Source organism: Cornus florida, unplaced genomic scaffold (assembly GCF_030987335.1).
Source record: "Cornus florida cultivar Cherokee Brave unplaced genomic scaffold, ASM3098733v1 CherokeeBrave_3.0.0_Hap2_Chr10, whole genome shotgun sequence".
Taxonomy (NCBI): Eukaryota; Viridiplantae; Streptophyta; class Magnoliopsida; order Cornales; family Cornaceae; genus Cornus; species Cornus florida.
The window spans coordinates 106657710-106679443 of NW_026775580.1; the positions used below are offsets into that span (position 1 = coordinate 106657710).

The 21734-nt window shown below is 35.1% G+C and overlaps 2 protein-coding genes and 1 non-coding gene across 3 annotated transcripts; 1 reads left to right on the forward strand and 2 right to left on the reverse strand.

The window, feature by feature from the left end:
* Positions 1–842: 842 nt before the first annotated feature.
* Positions 843–5940, reverse strand: LOC132278340 (wax ester synthase/diacylglycerol acyltransferase 11-like). Its single transcript, XM_059780131.1, has 7 exons — positions 5686–5940; positions 4123–4701; positions 3498–3564; positions 3230–3342; positions 2920–3129; positions 1247–1384; positions 843–1010 (listed from the first exon to the last, which is right to left on the reverse strand). Exons 1-7 carry the CDS (start codon positions 5938–5940, stop codon positions 843–845), a joined length of 1530 nt encoding a protein of 509 aa, XP_059636114.1.
* A 727-nt stretch (positions 5941–6667) lies between these two features.
* Positions 6668–6740, forward strand: TRNAA-CGC (transfer RNA alanine (anticodon CGC)). The gene has a single exon. It is a non-coding gene; the product is annotated as a tRNA-Ala (tRNA).
* A 1252-nt stretch (positions 6741–7992) lies between these two features.
* LOC132276785 (dynamin-related protein 5A) lies at positions 7993–21660 on the reverse strand. Its single transcript, XM_059778395.1, has 16 exons — positions 21241–21660; positions 18990–19053; positions 18753–18857; positions 18370–18471; positions 16193–16243; positions 16001–16062; positions 15609–15699; positions 13597–13661; positions 12377–12571; positions 12087–12206; positions 11736–11806; positions 11401–11626; positions 9568–9618; positions 8755–8983; positions 8437–8576; positions 7993–8335 (listed from the first exon to the last, which is right to left on the reverse strand). The coding sequence occupies exons 1-16, from the start codon at positions 21367–21369 to the stop codon at positions 8207–8209; spliced, it is 1830 nt and encodes a 609-aa protein (XP_059634378.1). The 5' UTR covers positions 21370–21660; the 3' UTR covers positions 7993–8206.
* Between the last annotated feature and the right edge of the window lie 74 nt (positions 21661–21734).

Sequence of the window (21734 nt, forward strand, 5' to 3'; positions counted from 1 at the left end):
CTCTCTAAACCTCTCGTACCCATATATATTTATAGAGTCTTCAAACTCAATTCCTTATTAGACAATGATCAACTTGCCTACAAAGAGTTATCATATCCGTCTTCAACTCTAAAATAGCAGGTACAACTTCTTCTCCAAATCTTCAACCTTTTCCCTAAGTCTTGGCTTCCAAAATTGATTAGGAAACTATTTCACGCTTCCAAAGGGAGTTGAACCGATTCAGCAACACTTGAACTAGTTCAACTTTGTTGCCCAAAAGTGTTGTCACTCACTGCCTCACTTGAACTAGTTCAACTAAGGCAGTAGTCAAAGTCCAACTCATCACTCTAGTTAAATTGGTTCAAAGTTCTTGAACCAATTCAAACATACTAGTAACTTAGATTCCATCTCAAATAAGGATCTCTTCGTAGCTCCACCTCAAGCTCTTCATAGCTCTACCTCATCTGAAAATTTCTCCACCTCAAATAAAGCACTAGGATGAACTTGAGAAACACTCAAATAGAATTGAGAGAGAATTTACATTTTTTTCATTTAGATTGGGAATTTGAAAGGGAGTCATCTGATTAAACATTCGGTGTACAAGTAAAATGAAACACAAAAGGCAAATATTAGTATTTGAAATTTATTTTACTTGGACCAAAAAAAAAAAAAAAAAAAAAAAAGAAGTAAATAGGCAACTTAATAAAACATGAAACACGTACTAACTATGCACGATGCAGACCATACTAACTTCGAATTATATTTTAATTAACATTATGTTTGTATTCGAGCATCCACATATATATATGTGTGTGTGTATTAAATTGTTTTTTATGCATGTAATTAATTAAATTCAACCCCTTCTAATGATCATCCTTGACAAGCCCTTTTGCTAGAACAGCAGCTTTGATGAGTTTCAGTGATTCTACAATATCATCACAGAGCTGGTGGGGATCAGGAATAGTACTCTCATCAACAGATAGAACAATGGTCATCTTCTTCCCATAACTTTGGAAGTTAATCATCAATGCCTACAAAATTAAATTAATTATATATTAAGTTAAAATGGTTAAAAATAAATAAATAAATAAACCACGTGAGGTTGACTAAAGTTAATTTTCAATTTTTCCTCTGAAACCATGTAGTAAATAGACATATACTGAATATTGCAGTTTGATATATATATATACACACACACACACACATCACAATATTTAGAATATCATAATATATAGTTTGTGGTTATTAATGCATGATATATACTTACGTGTGGTTGGCCATAAGAGCTTGGAGCAAGGTAAGCCATTGGATGGCCATAAAACCCAATTTCTTCGAGTGGACCGACTAAATTTGAGAAGCACATTGTCGTGTGAGTGATTACTTTGTGCGATAAAGCACTTGCTGCCTATTAACCATGCAAAAAAAAATCAAATTTATAAACTCTGAAACAACTCATTTACTACTAATTTTTCGAAAATATATATATATTAGCAGTTTGTATTGTTTGCCAGTGTCCTCGTAGGATCATTAGCCAGAAAATTCGCAAGTTTAAAATAGTGACTAATGAATTATTAGTATAATTTCTCTATTCTCAAGAGATGAGAGGGGTTCGTTGGCAGTGTCTGTGAATACTTATAAAAAATGAAAAAATAAATAAATAAATAAAAAGTTTAAAATAGTGGACTGATTGTACTGGGCTGTTCCAAGGCCCATTTGGATAGAAGGCTTTATAGCCTTGATATTGTATGTTTGGGCTTGTACCTGTCTCGGGTAAAGCCCAAAGTTGTAAAAACTTGCACAATATATATACACATTTGCTTAAATTTCCAAAAATAAATAAATAAACAAAATAGTGAATATATGAATGTATGTGTGTGTGTGTGTGTGTATATATATATATATCTTTTTACAATAGAATTTTCAGAAAGCAAGTATAAGAAGATTATTCATAATGTAAGAGAATTTCACCAAGAGTGTAAATGAGAAAAATAATAGAGATAGGGGGTTGTATTTGAAATTTTTTGAATTTCCCTTCAAAATGTGAACTAAAAAAAAAAAAAAAAAAAGACTTAACCTGAGTAAGGGTGCACACGGTCTGGTTTGGACCTGATTGGGAGTATTTTGAGACCAAATATTTTATAACGGTTCTACTATTTTTGAAACCAGACCGAACCATAATGTCCATAAAACCAAACCACGAAAAACCAATTTGGTTCGGTTCGGTTTGTCGGTTTCAGTTAATTTTCTTTTTATTTTATTTTAATTTAAAGGGGGTAAAGTAAAATAAAAAGTAATAAATAAAAATAATAAATCAGCTAACATTGATATAAGACGCAATAAAAAGAATTTTAAGAAGAAATAAAGGAAAGAAAAATGAGATATATTTGAAAGGAAAGAAAATTGGAATATATTTGAAAAGGGAAATTTGACTTTTTTTAAAAGAAATTTAAGGAATTTAAAAAACAAAAGAAAGAAAGGGAGCACGGGAGAACTTTACTTGATTTAAGTTTAGAATATGATATACATATATAAATATATATATATATATATATATATATTATAATATAGTAATGGTTCGGTCCGGTCTAACATAACCCTAAATCAGGACCGGACCGAAAAATTACGGTTCCATAATTTTGGGCCCAGAACCGGACCAAACCGCTATACAACTAGTCCAAACCGCCCAATTCAGTACGCTTCGGTCCGATTTTTCGGTTTACCGAATTTTTTGAACACCCTGAACCTGAGATTCTCAATAAATTTTGGAAAGGGATACATGTTGAATCTTGTTTGTATTTTTCAAACTTACTATTTATAGAAACCTATTCTTTTAGGATTTTACTTAATTTTGCCCCCATAACTAGTGTCGCCCTTGCTTGTCATTGACTCGTTGCCAATATAGAGTGTGTAAAAAGAGTTGCAGAAAAGTGAAATATATACCTTAATGCCAAAAAAGTTGAGAACAATCTCAGCAATTGAAAAAGTGTAAATAGCTTCAAGAGTGCGCTTTTTCCGATCAACAGTGGCCTTGGCTACTCGAACATAATCCAATGGGTCATCTCTTAATGCAACGGTGAAGGGGAGCAGCACATAACCAATCCAGTTCCCCCATTTTGCTTCTGCGTCCTTCTCCATCATATCAGCTAGACCCTGTTCATTCATTTCACCAAATTTGATTAATTATGTAGTAATATGAACACATTAATTGAGAGACGTACATTTGGAATGTAGATTGAGAAGCACTACTCACCTGAATTCCAGACGATGGTCTTATGTTAATAAGAAGAGTGGATCGTAACCGAATATCTTTTGGGAGATTATTTCTCTTCTCTGTTGTTCCCTCATCTTTCTTACCCAACTCAGCTGCCAAATTTATGCAAGAATAATTGGTGTACGTGCTATATATATATATATATATATATATATATATACACATACAAATTGATAATTATAAGAAAGACACCCCTGTAACTATATTTGAATGATAGGAGTAGATGGTATAGTTTGAGAATAATTACCATATTTCCTGTTAAGGTACTTAGACAGACCAGCTTGTGTAATTCCCAGGGCAACATCATTGATAGTCTACCAATCATATATAAGAACCACAATATTATTAGTTCATATGTACGTGTGCATTATTTATAAATCATATATATATATATTGAAAGTGATGAGATGAAACACAACATAATTACAATTCAAATGGCATGCAGCTAATTCTGACCACATATTAAATTAAGCACTGATTCTAATTATGTATATATATCATCTTATATACATGTTACCCTGCCAAATTCATAGTCATGAAAATTTTTAATTTTTCTTCATATATGAGAAATTGATAGTTTTCAAAAGAAAACATAATTATGCATTAAGTGAGATACCACGTATAACATAACCCTTGGTATTATATACTTTATCATCTTTGAAGGGCAAGTGAGTGGCATTAATTAGTTCAAAATTTTTGACTGTCCGAACTAATGACTAATTTTTTAAATGTTCTTAATGAAATCTACACCGAATAAAATCAAATTCTAATTTGATTAATTCTATGAATTCTTAGTGTGCATAAAATTTACCCCATAAAAAAAATAATAACAATTAATGCATAAACAACTTTAAAATTGAAAATTGACTTACCATGTTCATTGCATTCTTCACCAACTTCATATCATCCAAACTTATTGTCCGGAAAACAAATCGCCGAGGAGTGAACTCAAGACCCGGCCGACCCTTCAGCGGTGTCGGCGAGTCCTTCAAGAACAATGCGGTCGCTATAAACATCACAACATCAACTAAAGTATTCCAAACCAACCCAAGAACAGACCAAACCCCAATCAAGTAGTGCCACAATCCTCCTGAGCTATGATCAGAACCCGAATTCTTCTTCACCGGAATAGTCGGCAATGCCTCGGGATCGGACATTTTGCGCGTACAAGCGAGTAAAAGAGACATGAGGGACGTGCCGTCGCCGAGGGAATGGTGAATTCTGAAAATGCCGACCGCCTCGGATTCGGAGGTTTTGACGTTGAGAAGGTGGAGATCCCATAGGGGTTTGGATTTGTCAATGGTGGATTTGCTGAGGTTGGAAATGTAGTCTTCCACGAACTTGTCTGGCGACTCCATGTTAGGGTCAAGGTCTGGCACTATAACGTGGTGGTCTAAGTTCACTTCTGTTTGAACCCATTTCATTATCCCGCCATTTTTCTCATCCACTACCTGTGCCCAGAAACGAGACTTATAATTTTTGGGCAATTGTGAATAGGAAAATGAAAAACTTGTAGAAATCTATATTGGATCACATGAAATTAAGTTTTGGATTTAGAATTAATGAAATTGAAAAAAAATTTAGATCAATTTTGTGAGATATTTTTCTTCAATTTCACCAATTTCAATACTCCAATTTTATACAACCGAACATAGCTAAGGAGTTTTTGTTGGTTACAATACACACCTGGAAAAGAGATTCAATTCTTATTTAATTTTACAAGAATCTTTAAAAAAAATTAATAATTATATATATATATATATTTGGGTATTATTACTCCTTAATAGTAACTAAATTTATTGATACAAATTTCAGTAAAAACATTTTGTGTGTTTATATATGTGTATATATATATATACACACACGAATTAAGTATATATACATACTATTGAGTTCACCATGTTGGATATATGATTAGGGTATCAGATCCTCATATTGTAAATTAAGGTCTTGTGTAGTCTAAATACATTTAAATTCACCACACAACTTTAGATTGAAAATGCAATAAATGTGTTGCATTGTGAAATAGTGCTAAGCATTACATGTGATGCATTGTTGATTTAATAGTGTGGAGGACCGATGATGAAAAACTGGAGAGGATCTGGATCCCCCTTAGGGAATTGGATATGATGCATGCAAACATCCTCTGCTGTCTTTCTTCACTCAAATTCGGTTTAAAATAAATTTGGCATGTTATGCCAAGCATCACGTGTAAACTACTCGATTTATATGTGGTTGAGCAAAATATTGGATTTTTAGTGATGCATGTAGTATCATCGATCTCATCTCTTTCTTCACTCCATTTCGGCTCTATAGAAATTTGTCATAGGCATCAAATAATTGATTTATAGCCTTATAAATAAACACACACATATATACGTGTGTTTGTGTGTATGTGTGTGTCAGTGTGTGTGGATATATATATATATAGGTACCTGCAAACTAGAGAAACGAGGGTGCTTAAGTAGAGTGTGCACCAACTTGTCTTTAACAACTTGAGGATAGATTCGGGTCTTGCAACCCATGATTGCTATGATGTGTACATTGAAACTTGGTTCGTGAAACAAACGCGCCGCCGGACTTAACGGCTCTTCCTCCGCTGCAATTTCACTCTCATCTCCGGCTTTTCTCTTTGTTTCAATAGGCTTAAGAGCTTTCTTTCTCCATCTCACACCTCCTATAGTCTCCATCTTACACTCGAGCTGTTTCAAAGAAGGGGCAAATCCGTAAAAGTGGTAAAAGAAGGGTGCTTAAATGGAGTGAGCCAAAAGGAAGAGAGAAATGCAGGGTTGGGTGTGGAAAGTAGGAGTTATGAAGTTATGTTCTGTTTTATAGAAAGGACTTGCAGAATTACCCCTGGATTTAGTAGAAATTACTAATATTAGTGGGATTTCTTAGCAGAAGACCGAACCCCCATGTCCAAAAAAATATGAAGAAAAAATAATGTATCTAACAATCCACTTGATGTGTTAGGCCATTTAATATACATTTTAGTTTAAAAAATGGAATGAATATTGTTGTTAAACACTGTATTGCCTAATAATTTCTGTTAAGAATTTAGGGTTTTTCCAGAACAAGTCTAATTCGGCGGAGCTGTATGGATCCAAATCACATGCATTTACTGATGTTTAGCAAAGCCTGCAGTCCCAACTAGTTTTTGTCATTATTGGGAGAAGAGGACATGTTAGCTTATTAATCCTCCGCTACATTACAATAACCGTCTGATCATATCATATCATATCATAGGGAGAAGCAATTCTTCAATTTCTTCCGTGTGAACCCCAATGTCCTCTTCTCAAGCATTGTCAGCTTTCAGATTCGACAACTGGCACAAATACTCTTAGTGGAGTAAATTTGTTGCGTGGAGTAAAGATATATACTAAGTATTAATGAATTGTGCGACTAACAACAACAAAAGGGGGTGTAGCTCATATGGTAGAGCGCTCGCTTCGCATGCGAGAGGCACGGGGTCCGATTCCCCGCACCTCCATTCTTTTCTTTAAATCTCTTTTTAGAGAAACCGATCATCAAATTATTCAAAACGAGTAATATAGGTATCCTGATGTGATTTTGCAGGTCAATTACTTATTTTCATTTTATATCCTTCACGTTTCTCTCCTTTAGATTCACTAATCTCTCTTTGAAAAAGATATTTCTCTTTCTAAAATTTTCATTAACTTTTTCTCTCTAAAAATTTATTAGAGTTTACCACTCTCTCTATATGTCATTCTCTTCTTGTTCTCTCTAAGATTTAGATCTGAAATTCTCGGTCACTCTCTCTCTCCACTATCTGAAATTCCCTAAAAATTTCTCTCCTCCATCTCTATATGAAATTCTCGTATCTTTTCTCTTTAAAAATTAACCTCTCTCTTATTTCACTTTCTCCCTCTAAGATTTGGGTCTAAATTTCCTTTTCTCTATCTCTCTGAAATTACTTTTTCTCTCCCTAAACATGAAGATGGAGAACTTTCATGAGTATAATTTTATGTGTATATATATAGAGAGATAAATGGTTATGGTAAGAGCCAAAAACACCTATTGACTAGTATTCGGTTGCCCTATCATTATTCATAAAAAATATCCTAGAACACATTTTTCATAATATTCTTCCATAATTGAACACAATTTTTTCCACAATTGAACACATTTTTTTAGCTTAAGATTTACAGAAATCATCCTCTTAATACCATGGGAAACAACTTATACCATGGGTAAACCAATCAACATTAAATTTGGTGGCTGTTCAATTTAACAGGTTCAATGTGAGAGTCACACAAACCAATCAACAGACAACAATTCCCCAGATACTAAATATACTTGATAAGTAGAATAAAGTAACGAATTTAGTGGTTGTTCAATTAAAGTTCTTTTTATTCAGGACAAAAAACCCCACCCCATACCGAAGTAAAAAACAAAAAAAATTTACAGAGATGCAGTATTTCAAAACCGACATAAGACTGTATAATGCTCTAACACATGGGAACCTCACAAGTGTAAGTTCTCGCTGTTTTCCCAGGAAATGCCTTTTACAATAGGCACACCCTGCCGAAACTCAGATTCCACACACAGGCTTTAGCCTTTCAGTAGTTCATGAACAGCATAAAAGAGTTACTTTAAGGAATTCCAATTTTTGTAAACAGAACAAGCCCTAGTTTTGGAATTTTGGAAGCGTGTGTGTGTGTGTGTGTGTGTATATATACATATATATATATATATCAATATAAATGATAGATGAGAGACAATTAATGACAAATTGGTCCCAAATTGTAAATAAAATAAAACCGTGGATACAATAGAGCATATCATAGAAATCTCTCAAAAGTATACTAAACAATTAATACATCAACCCCCTCCCTCACTGACATATAAAGTATTTATCGTCGTCATAAATCAAAGAATCACATCCCTCCCATGGCTATACTAAAAGGAAAAGAGAAAACAAAAACGTAAACCCTTCTACTTGGCCCACGCAACAGCATCAATCTCTGCTTGTGCACTTCTGTATAACTCCAGCCTCTGTGCAAGAGAGATGCGCCGCTGCATTACCGATGGATCCTCATCCAACAATGACCCTAACTGTCTACCCTGCAAAACAATTTGACGAGGTAGATAAGCATTATCACCATCCCCCTTATCTAGGTTTTTTGTTTTGCTGTAAGCTTGGGGGGTTTGAATAGAATGCTAACCTCCTTTTTACCCAACTCAGTGAAGAAATGATCGAGTAAGCTGCGTTTGGCCTCACGCACTTGACAATAAACAATGGACTTGGGGATAGAGTTCCTCAAACTTCCACAAACCATGTTGACGTAAGACAAGACAGTTGTTCCTGTTTATCATGAGAGAGAGAGAAAGAGAGAGCGAACAACATTAATTAAAATTGGACGAATTAAAACAGAACAAAAACTGCTTCAAGTGAACAAGTTGCAAATAAATCAAATTTTCTCCAAGTTTTGCATTGCATGCTTCAATTAATTGTAATTATAAAAATAATCCTTGCTACTTACCAATTCGCCGAAGATATGAATCATTATATCTATCAAAAATGGAATGTGTTGGATTTCCACCCTTCTCAACATCTTGAGGAAGCTTCCGGAAGAAATCGACTGTCAAGTAACTACATTCCATTTCTACTAGCTGTAGAGTTGCTTTTCGGCTTTCATCCTTCATCCTGTCCAATGACTCAATAGCTGCATTCCCGACCTCCACTCTAAGAGTGGGATATTGTTTTAGCTCCTGCAAGCATAAATAAGTAAAGGCATCCCCAACTGTAAGTCCAGTATCTATCAATTTATGCATTACTATTGAGGCAAAGCACAATTTAAGCACCACATAAAATAAAAGGAATGAAACTATTTCTACAATTTTTCGGCAGTTTGCAGTTATTTCTCATTACAATTTATGGCCATATAACTAATTTTAGAAAAGGCCAATACTTGCCTCCATATTTGTAAGGAGGAACATCCTCCAAACCACAGGTGTGGTGGACGACACGTGTTATTTTTATATTTATTAAAAAAAATGGTAAAGTAATGCTTCTTTTAGTACCCTTTTTCCGTGTCATCCTATCATTATGCCACACCAGTGTTTTGGAGAAGATCCTCACTGGTGTGGAGGCAAGTATTGTTGTAAAGTTGTGTCCCAAATTACTGCATTACCACATATATTTTAAAATCAAGGCTGACCCTATAGCCAGATCACCTTGGCTGCTTCTAGAGTAATGTTGCTTGCTCTGGAGCAGCCAAAAGTGCTCTGACAATACCAACAACCAAATGTGAAATTCATAAATATAATTTAACAGAGGTGGTCCGAAAACTTGCCATAGTCTCACTCATTGCCTTGTGAACCAGTTCTTTCAGTATGCCATGAACCTGAAATCATTGCAAAAGTATTATATATCAAGTAAAGAATTTGAAGTATAAGAAGAATGTAAGACAAACACAAAATTCATCTTATATCATCCCTTGAAAATTGTCTACTAGAAATTTTAACAAACACTCACCGCTATCTGTGTGAAACAGAGTTTTTCTCCAATAAACTTCTACGCAGTGTTATCATGATGGCCAAATCAGGGTAAATTATGAAAGCAAATTACAAGATATGTTTGCATCAAAACTAGCAATCAGAAAGGAAACGAAAAACCCATCTATTATTCCCTATTGTTAAAAATTCCTGTGAGGTTCTTATCCCTTCACTGAAAGCATGTAATACACGTGCATATGACACAACATACACATACATGCTAAAAAAAAAATTCAAGTTAGAAACTCTTGGGTGCACAACCACAAAGAAAAAAGTCAATCACGCTTAGGGGTCATTACTCAGCGCAATGGTAAAAACTCAGGATAACAACCATGAGAATGAGTAGTCAATCAAAGATTAGTCGTTTTACACAAAATAATGCAAAGGCTGCATCTATCTACAGTCCCTTCATATTAAAGGCCGTGATGATCATGTGTGTAAGTTGCAAATAATAAACACCTAAAGCTTACTAGAACATAACAGTTACTGGCTAACTGGAAACTGAAATCAGTAACATCTACCCCCAAGGCTAGGAAAAAAACCTAAGATTTGTCAATTGGGGTTGTTTATCCAACAGAGATGAAGAGTCAGTTTCTCATCTTCTCTTGCATTGCCCAGTAGCTCGACACACCTGGGCCATGCTGTTTGCTATTTTTGGCGTCCATTGGGTCATGTTGGAGTTCCCACAGAGTATGCTCGAGGCCTGGAGAGGGTGTGCGGTGAGGAGGCAAGCTCGAGATGCATGGAGGGTGGCGCCCATTTGTTTATGGTGGGGGTCGTGGGGCGAGCAGAATAGGCGGTCCCTGGATGGAGTTGAGATTCCGACATGCATGCTTCAGTTCTCTATTCTCTACTCTATTTATTTTGGCTTCAGGGAAGGAATTGTAAATCAGTGGGGAATATAGTCTCTTTTGTGGACACTATAATTGTATAGCAGACCATCTTGGCCTTGCCTTTGTTCTTGGTATTCAAACCAAATTTGAGCACCCATAGGCCTGCAGTGGCACGCTCATGAACATCCAAAGACATAGTAATGATAAGATCATAAAATTCAAGTTGCCATGTTCGATCCTGCATTCAATTCTAGCATTCAATTCTACCCAAATAAGAAATCTTATATGTCACGGAGACATGTGAGATCACGCAGGAGCATCATCACAACCAACTTTTAAAATATTTACTTTTATCAGAACTAAAATAGAGTAATCCATGCAGTCAAAAGCATTGAGAAACATCTTCCTAGGAAGTAAAGAGTTATTCGAAAAGACTTGATACTAGAAAGTAAACAGTAGATCACGACCCATTACCAAGTAATGTGAGCTGAGGCAAGCCATAAATGTGCCTTCAGCACTGGTTCAATTGAGGCCAATTTTCAAGTCATGCTTGAGCACCTCCAAATCTCAACCAAACTTAGCTTAAAAAGCTCACTACTTGGCTCAGCTTGACCCATTTACATCTCTATCCCTCCTCGAAGCCCCAAGCAAAATAATTTTTAAAAAAATGATATAAGGGGGTAAAACGGGGGGTAGACCAAAAGATAAATTTCAGTAAAAGTTGAACAGTCAGCATGGTGCAATCAGCAAGTGCATATAAATGTTGATGTCATAACAGTTGTAAAGATGAACACGTACTGCATCTACAGCTGCCTCAGCAGGGCCCTTAATCGTAACTAGTGAAGATTCAATTAGACGACGATATCCTTGCTCAGGAGCTATTAGATGAGGTTGATATCCATCAGCTTCAGTAATTAGCTTTCGTACATTCTCCATTGAAAGCTGCCTGTCAAATTGCAACCTCTTCAAAGCAGAAGGAAGTTGATTATCAAATACATTGTATATTTTATCACCACCTGGGCGTCTGCAGAAATTAATCACCATCAAAACACAAAGTTAGATCCGTAACTTAACATTGAAGACATAAAAGAACTACAGCGCGATAATAAATAGAACTACTTTACTATACATACATGCCATCAAGATGTTCTTTAAAATTTTGATCAAAACCACGGCAGATTTCCATAATCATGTACAATTTTCCCTGCATATCAAACAAAACAAAAAAAAAATTTAAGAATATTAAATGTGCTCAGACTGCTAGTACGGATGAAGCACTTTTAACTTCTGGATAAACACAACTGAGTTAAAAAAAAGCCCGAGTGTACCGTGCCAATTCAAAGCATGAAAAGGCCTAAATAATTCTAGTCTGATAAATGAACCACTTAGTCCAAATAAATGTAGGAGGGTCTCACCAGGTACATTAAGCTGAAGAATTATAAGTCAGAAAAAGGAAAAACAAAACAAAAAGCACCAATACTTACTCCAGCATCAGTCGCAACAGGCTTCCCAAGACGACTCAACTCTGACTCAAGTTCAATGATAGTCTTGCTAATAAGAGACTGAAGGCCCGGGATTCGAGACTTGATGACAGTTTCCAAATGCTGAAAAAATTAACCATATAGGGTGCCAATATGAAATCAATCACCACATTAGAATAATTAGTCTGACAAAAATGTCAACAAGATCAAAGATCAACAAAAACTCTAATGTGGAAAAATTCTGTTAAAAACCATGAATAATGCAAATATCCCCAGCAAAAACATATGCTTACTCTGGAAAGCATCTTTCCTAAATGCTCAGAACCCATCCTGTGTGCAAGATGCTTGTACTCTGGGGAATTGGCAAAATACTCCCGCTCTCTACGCCGAGCAGCAATCATGTCAACACTTTTGTTAATATCAGCTTGGGAGCGATTCACGACCCCAATCCAAGGGAACTGTAGCTTAAAAGCCCGCCCTTCCAAGATCTGAGAAACCCAGAAAAACAAATTAAGGTGAAGTCCTTCAGTATTTATAATATAATCCCGAACGGGCCTTCACATTCACTTTTCTTAAACCTAATTTACATTATAAGATTATTTCCATGCATGAGTAAGCATTGAATGTTGCCATATTTTAAAATAAATAAAGTAGCAAATAAACCTAAAAAGAAAAAAGGAGAATCACCGAGTAAAATTATAACTGATAAAATTGACTTAGTTCCACTTGCATAGCTAAGATCCAAAACTCATCATATTCTACCTCATTTATATTTTTAGGTTCTATTTGAGAAACGAAGGCCAAATTATCGCAAATATTTTTGAGGATCTAATGCTCACACCTCTAGAAGGTTCACCTAATAAGATTTGATCAATGGGATGATGGTGAAATTATGCCTGATCAAATCACCGAGAAATGTACCAAAGTTATGGTAAATGAGTGCATGTGAACTTCTCCAAAATTTCAAAACCAATTAATTGCTAGATAATTTTTAGTAGCAATTATAGAGGTGAAGCAGGTTGAAATGTAGTAGTTATAAAGAGAACTTCAAGATGTAGTCATACTGATGGAAGAAGTTTGAAATGGAGTAGTTATAAAGAGAACTTCAGGATGTAGTCATACTGATGGAAGAAGTTTGAAATGGAGTAGTGTTTTATTATCATGTCCTTGTACCTTTTTTTAATCACAGATCATGACATGGTCATATTCAGTGTTTAACTGGAGAATCAAGCTACAGATCGAACTTAGTCCTCACTCGATTTACTGAAAGTAATCTCCACAGGCTTCTTATATTTATATTATACACACACACACATGTAATATTAGTATTTAATACACTTCAAGTGCTAGTGCAATGCTGAGAAAGGAATGTTTCAAATACAATTTACTCAAAATAGAAGGCTGCTTAAATCAATTTACATACATCTATTGATATGATCATAGAAGATTAAGAAATAAAATAAATGGGATCTTATCAAATTATTATGTTGGATATATTCAAATGCAAACTTACTTCAACTGCATCAGTACCCTTGTCCATAAGATCAATCTTCGTCAAAACTCCAAATGTCCTCTCCCCTGAGAATGTGACAACAAAATTAATATCAGAATATCTCAAGGAACAAGGCACCTGTGATCATGTAATCGTCAATATATTTGTCAAATGGACAAATATATTAAATCAGAATATCTAAAAGTTCTAAATTCCAAAAGCTTAAGAAGTTCTGTTCTTCATCATATCACCCCCCACCCCCACCCAACAATCATTTTGCCAAATAATATATTAAATTAGAAAACCTAAAAGTTTTCAATCTCAAAATCTACAGAAGACCTTTCTTCATCATATTTAAAACACCCCAAACCACCGCCCCAAAAATAAAGTGTCAATGAGTTTGATATTCGAAAAGAGAAATTAAAACTCTACTGAACAAATAAACTAGCTTGTATTATTACAAGCAATAGATGGAAATTTGAAACTCAAGGATGCTGTCTGAAAGAACACCAATCTGTCTGCTATATAATCCGTAAATTAGGGGTCAAAGGTCAATGTTAACAAAACAAAAGGAGAGGAGGAGAGGAGGGGGTGAGAAAGAAAAGAAAAGAAAAAGGAAAGTATCTAAAGTTATACAAACAGTCAAGAAACCTTTTATAGCACACATGCATGCATTAGCACATATACACTACATATGAAAGTGTAAGTGATGAATCTTCCAGTAAGTAGCAAATAATACTGTAAATAAAAACTTGCATAATATTGCCTACACTTTATCATGAAAATCTGTCAGTGACTTGCCAACATCAAGTTGTAATAATTTTTTTTGTTAATAATTGAGCTTGTTTTATGATAATCTTTTATAAATTAAAATTCTATTAAAAGAGCCATGGGAGCAAACCCTAGTACATGTAGAGATACAAGAACACTACCTAGGAAGCACAGACACTTCAACAAAGGTATCGTATTGTGTAGTATCCGTGTTAGACACCGACGCTTCATGGACACTGCGCCATGTATCCAACAATTCATGTATGTGTCCATAATTTAAAAATAAATTGAATTATTTCACACACATGGTAAAACACTTACGGACACTACCCGCACATACCTAACACAAGTGAAGTGTTCAGTAATCTTGGTAAAAATATTAACACATTTTGAAGTATCCGACTTTTTTCTTTAAGAAAAATTGCATTAAAAAAAGCAGTCACAAGTGAAGCACATAATGACACTTATTCATATAGAACAAAAATGTAATTGTAATGACAAAGTAGTGAAATTGTAGCATAGATGATATAACAAATATTACAATAATTGAACTTCTTTATCTTCTAAATCATGTCATGAGTAACCCTATATAAATTAGAAATAAATTGAAGTTCTATAATGTCAGTGTGTGTGTGTGTGTGTGTGTGTATAGCCGTGTCCACGCCGTTTCTGTGTCTGTACTTTTTAGGATTCAACGTGTTGACGTATCCATGTCGTATCGTGTCCGTGACTATGCTACTTAGAACACTACATTGAAATTGAACATATTGTAAGTATCCACATCTTAAGCAAGGTTTAGGAATACCTTTTGCTCCCATATATTGGTAAGCAAGTGCTGAAAGGTGTTTGCCTCCTAAACCAAATTCTAATACACCCATTCCTTTACGATCTTCCAACAAATTAAGTAAAAAGTTGCTATGGTAATTTCCTACATAATTTTTTCCTAAATATTTCCAAGACTTGGAAGCCTGATAGAGTTTACTACCAAACTATCTGCAAACGGGCTTTCTCCTACAGTGTGTCGCACATTATAGACAAGACTACACCATCACAGAAAGTGGCTTGCTCAAATTAAGACACAAACATCTCGCAGAAAAATGGGGACTTAGTTACTTTATATTATTGTTTCTCAAACTTCTTGTATTATTTTACCTGCTTAAGCATCTTTTAAAAGAACAGGAACCCAAAGAATAATAATAATAATAATTTTTTTTTTTTTTTTTTTTTTTGTGGGGGGGGGGAAGGGTGTTTGAAAATCTTACCTTTGGGGTCTACTTCACGAGAAATTTTAATTGCATCAGAGGTAGCAAGATCTTGATTTGCAGGAGAAATTGCCAGAATCAGACAGTTGGGCTGTAAAGTAAAAGGTAAAGACAAGCCAATAAAATATGCCACTTCGTAAAACCTGATTCCAAGCAAAGCATCACCAAAAAGCAACAAGAAAAGTACATCTGTGCATTTATTCAAACAACAAGATCCTAGACAATTTTCTTGACATCTCTGCCCTGACTTCTAAAATTCACATATTTATAAATAAATAAATAAATCTCACAATTTCTGAAAATATTTAATGGACATCAAAAGGATTTTTCATCAATTTAGATTTGAACTCCAGAGAAAACGAAAGCATTCAGAATTGTGAAAATAAATTTACCTTCTCAATATAGGACCGAACCATATTCTCAATGTCTAGCACAATGCTGTCGGGCTGACCCTCTATTCCAGTTAAAATAGTACCCATTCATCAGTATTATATTTTTTATTCAAAAGAGACAAGAAGGCAACCAAATTTATTCAAGAGGGAGAGAGAGAGAGAGAGGCAGAAGACAAGCAATGCTTCACTCACCAACAGCTACTTTTGTAAGTCCAGGAAGATCAATCAGTGTCAAGTTCACAACTGCAGAAGTCAAACAATTATAATAGTGAGATAGTAACTAGAAATTTCTACATCTAGCAATTAGTAGAAATTCAAGATTAAGGTCAAATGCTTGGCATGTGCCAATGGGTAAGAGAACAAGAAATTATAGGGAGGGTAAAAATACACACAGCGCGACAATTTGACAGCTTAGAACCGAGACAATAACTTCCAAATGATAAAATAACTAGTCATAACAACTACTTTAATTATAGAGCGACTTTGAAAGTGAAGCACAGCATTTATCAATAAACAACTCCTGCTACGTCCAAAGGGCATCTACACACACAAAAATAAATATATATAAATAATCTAGCAATGCCCGATATCTTTTGTGTTGGGTTCTGGGGAGAAATTGCAAATCCATGGGGGAGAGTTTAGGGGGCCTATTTGGTCCTCCTTGTGTAGCTTCGTGGGTTTCGTTCCCCGTTTGAATGCTTTCTAATACAATCTATCTCTCAATCCCCAAGAAAGATAACTATGTTGTACAATTAAATCATGAAGAAGATCACCTTATGATCAAGAACTACCTTTAATCTCTAACCATGCTAAAATACTATGTCATACTGAGTTTGAGCACCTTTAATGAAATTTGCTTATCAAAAAAAATACTATGTCATACCGATCTATATAATACAAATAAATGTGAGTAATCTTTCAACCATCCTATCTTCTTGACACCTTCATGCCATTACGACAAATTCAAAGCTTTAGTTTCATTCCTCTTCTCCTAAAAGTTGTATGCATCTTCCTTCCAATCTTTTTGTGCCTGATTGATGACATAAACATGATATGCCGTAGAACTAGGCCCAGTAAGTGCATCCTTTGTCTTCCTTTTTAGGTATATACATGTGTGGATGCACACGTATGTTTTACAACTCTTGCCATATCAGTGCCAAGAATAGGTTCTTTTTTGCACATGCCCTACCCTACCGGGGAGGGTCCGAGAGCCGATACTGAAGTGGTCGCCTCTTAGTCAGTAGACTGTAGACATAACTCCTCTACAGAAATGGTGGGGAGCAAAAGGAAAGCTTAACCTAAACTGCAATGGTGGTTCCACACGGGGGAAAGCTCGGTTGTTAGGTCAAGGTCCTCAAGGAATGGAGACGTGTACTCATTAGGTATCATCACTCCACCACTAATTTTTTTTTTAATTCTGGGAAAGTCCCCACCACCAATTTTCACCTCTTGGTTCTATGCCTTGTGTATTCTCTTAATACATGTACCAGATAATACCATCCTATGTTGCATGGTCAGGAAATCCATACTTGCATGATTATGGTCCTTACACGTTTCTTACTCTATTTTGTCCATTACTGACTGTTGTTTCACCCGTTTTAAAACTTATTAATTATCGATATCTTTGTTTTTAAAGCAATCTTTTGTTGCAAGAAGATCATCCCACATTTTATATTCTGAAAATCATTCCCCATTGAGATTTAAAGTCTATAAAGCCCATCCACCCATTTGTAATATTTACTATATTTTCCTACATAACCAATTATCTACAGAACATTTTATCCTCACCCTTTTGTAAACCCCATCCATCATGCCTTCCAAAACTTATTTCTTGTTGTCTGCTAGATATGAACTTAAAATTAAAATTAAACACTAAAAGTGAAGTGGAGTGAACACTTGTCGGATAGAGAGAGACGGAGTAATGGTAACCAGAGGCAATAAATGGGGAACCAATAGGTTCAAATTGGGAATAAACAGACGGAAAATTTAGATGTTACCAAAACATTTTGCACAAAGATAAAATTTCTTTTGAGCACACAGATTTTTTTCCTATTTTGACAGGAAATGAAAGTGTTAACTTATATGAGGAGAAAATGTACATATTTAAAGATAAAATGAAACAGTCCCATGAAGTATCATAAAGTCCCTTAACAACTGCACGGCTGTTACCAAGCACCATGACTCAAATGCAATTCTTAATGCTCAAATGCAGTAGTGCAATATAACTCATAAAATAACATAACCAGTGGCATATAAAGATTCTGGCCTTCATAGATAACAATTCAGTACACAAAAACAATAACATTACGTAATAGAAGGAGGTGAGTGGAATACATGAAACATGATCCACAAACACAATCATATCTCACCATTAGGGGAATAGATACTGAGATGAATTGGTACGCTGGAGATTTGTTTTGTGCGCCCTGTCTCTCGGTCAGTCTCATCAGCAATCTCCTTCCTCACAGCAGCTGCACAAAATTCAGTCTAGATTTCAGCATCAGAGATTAAAAAATAAAAATATATAATTTAAAAAAAAAGGAAAATTTAAGGCTTAAACAAACAGATATGGTAACAGGGAGCTAGTTTAGAAAAATAAGCAGCATTACACTGGGACTAATCACAGTCATATAGCAAATACTAACTAGCATTAGAGGAAATAGTCAAATTACATGTTACTGAGCACCAAAAGAACAGTGAATTAATGCCAAATAATAATTTAAAATATATATTTCTTTGACAAGAAATATACCAAAATCAGTGAACCTCTTTCTTGGGAGATGCATGAACTCCGCATATTCCCTTCCTTCATCAATCTTATGAAGCTGTAGGACAAGAGGACGTCGGGTAACAATCCCTGCATATGAGATTTTCAGATCATCTCTAAAGTTCACGAGCTTTCTATGTGAATAAGTATGGCAAATTATTATAACATCAACATGCAGTAAAATTAGACATGTAGAGTTAACGTATTAACAGCATTGATTACCTGATCCACGAGGTAAAAAGTCCTTTCCTACGATGCTTTCCAACACTGAAGACTTACCAGAGCTCTACAAACCATTAGAATAAAATAGGATGATGATATGTATTAAGCATGGAAGATAAAAAGAAAGAGTACCCTGAGAGTTGCACCACATAAACTATCAGGAAAGAACAATAAATGAACAAATTACACTGTATAGACCCTCAAGAATGTCAATTTTTCTAATTCCACTATAGATCAGCAAAGCATTGACAAGTGGGATGATTCTAAATTCCCAAAGAATCCTTGACATATAGCAAATAAATATCTTGGAAGGTAGCTAGACATTTAATATTAACTAATATAGAAGAGGTATGTTGCGGCTTTAATGACAAAAAGACCTTTCTCAGGGAACACAACTTCACATGGAAGAGAGAGGGTGAGAAAGTGAATTCAACACTTGTCTACTCCATTTAGAATCTTTCTTGAGAAAACAACATAGATTGCTAGAAAATCATAGATTGCTAGAAAATCCACAATGAATCTAAAGCAAATAAACTAATGATGTAAGAGTCCAAAATGGATAGTGATATTTAAATACAGTTAAAATAAATAAAAATCTACGACTTTACATACAATGTTGGGTTAAAGAAATGCAATTGACTTGAATCATGAAAAATCATATCTAACATTCCAAAAGATATATTGTAAAATAAGATTGTGGTGTGTATTCTACGATACTGCTACTTCAAAAGAACTGATGACACATTTCTCTTACACAGCAATCAGCATAAATTTGTGACAGCCAGCTTTGAAAGCAGAAACAGTGCTTGAAAGAAGCAGTGACAGAATAGACACACTACCCATTGCCATTCAAACAATGCAATGAAAAAATTGAAGTAATCAACTTGGAAGCGAAAAGTATGACAATACCGAGGACTATTAAACCCCAAGGGGTTGGTTCAAGTGGGTACTTGGCCCTGATCTCATGAAGCATCGAGTCCTCTTGGGTGCAAACAATTCCTTGTTAGGGGGTTTGGGTGTCTGTGTGTGTTGTGGTGGTGGTGGGGGTGGGTGAGTATCAACTAGGAAATATATATATACACACACACACACACCCATCAAATACAAAAAAAAATATATACATAATCATCTTAAAGTTTTAAATCCATCAACAACAAATATTGCCTTGCAAATATCAACCGCCAAATATTTCGTTGGTGTGTATTCTACGATGCTGCTACTTCAAAAGAACTGATGACACATTTCTCTTACACAGCAATCAGTATAAATTTGTGACTGCCAGCTTTGAGAGCAGAGACAGTGCTTGAAAGAAGCAGTGACAGAATAGACCCGCTACCCATTGCCATTCAAATAATGCAATGAAAACATTGAAGTAATCAATTTGGAAGTGAAGAGTATGACAATATCGAGGACTATTAAACCCCAAGGGGTTGGCTCAAGTGGGTACTTGGCCCTGGTCTCATGAAGCATCAAGTGCTCTTGGGCGCAAACAATTCCTTGTTAGGGGGGTTGGGTGTCTGTGTGTTGTGGTGGTGGTGGGGGTGGGTGAGTATCAACTAGGAAATATATATATATATATATATATATATATATACACAAACACACACACACCACCATCAAATACAAAAATATATATATAAAATCATCTTAAAGTTTTAAGTCCATCAACAACAAATTTTGCCTCGCAAATATCAACCACCAAATATTTCGTTGGACCAATACTGATAAATCGGAGGAGGAAATGTAGTTAAAATAAATCCTTATATTCCAGATCCAGTCCATTATTTTCTGCTAATATTTAGGTATAAAGAAAAAATATGAGAATTAAATTCAATATCAAATTCGAAAAAAACAAAAGCTAATAATATTCATTTCAAGCGTAACTTTCAGCTCAAATTGGAGTTAAGAAGATGGAAGATGCAATGAAACAAATCCGATATCAATTGAAAAAATAAAAAAATTTGATATCAATTGAAAAAATAAAAAATAAATTAACATTCAAAGATGAGCGAAGTTTTACTGCACACATACGAGTGGAAAAAAACACAATAAAGGCATAAGTTAAACCAAGTTCAAGAACCACCAAAAAAATTAAGCTAAAAGTATTCGAATTTTGAAAATAAATTAAATTAAATTAAATCGGTGACTGATAGGTATTGATTCGAATATAAGCGAAGATCTATAAATTTGATAAAAGAGCAAGAAACGAGAAACTAAAACAGTACAGAAGAAGAGAGATCTAATATCAGACCTGACCGCCGACGACGGCGATTGAAGGCAAGGCGTCCCAGAGAGTGGGCAGAGCGCTCTCATCGCCGTGATCGCCGAGGGCCGTACACGCTCTCTGTATTTTGTTGACCAAAGATATCAGGCTCTCCATGTCGGTAACGACCGACTTAGATCGGCGTTAAACCGGCAACAATTGTTTTCAGAAGCTACCGATCTCTGGCTGGCGAAGTAGATCTCCTCACAGATGCTGGAGAGAGAAAAGAAGAAGAAACAAAGAAAGAGAGGAGAGGAGAGGACAAGCGAAAGAACCGAGATAGAAATCGTTTACTCGAAGTTTCAAACAAAGAACCGCGTTGCCGTCGGTGCGGTGTGGACTGATGGGCTGACAAGGTAAAGATTTGGGTGATTAAAAAGAAAAAATCATTTGTTCGGTGATCAATCAAAATTCAAAATCAGACATGATGGGTTTTTTATATTTGTATTTTCAAGAATTACTCTGTTGCTTTTTAAATATAT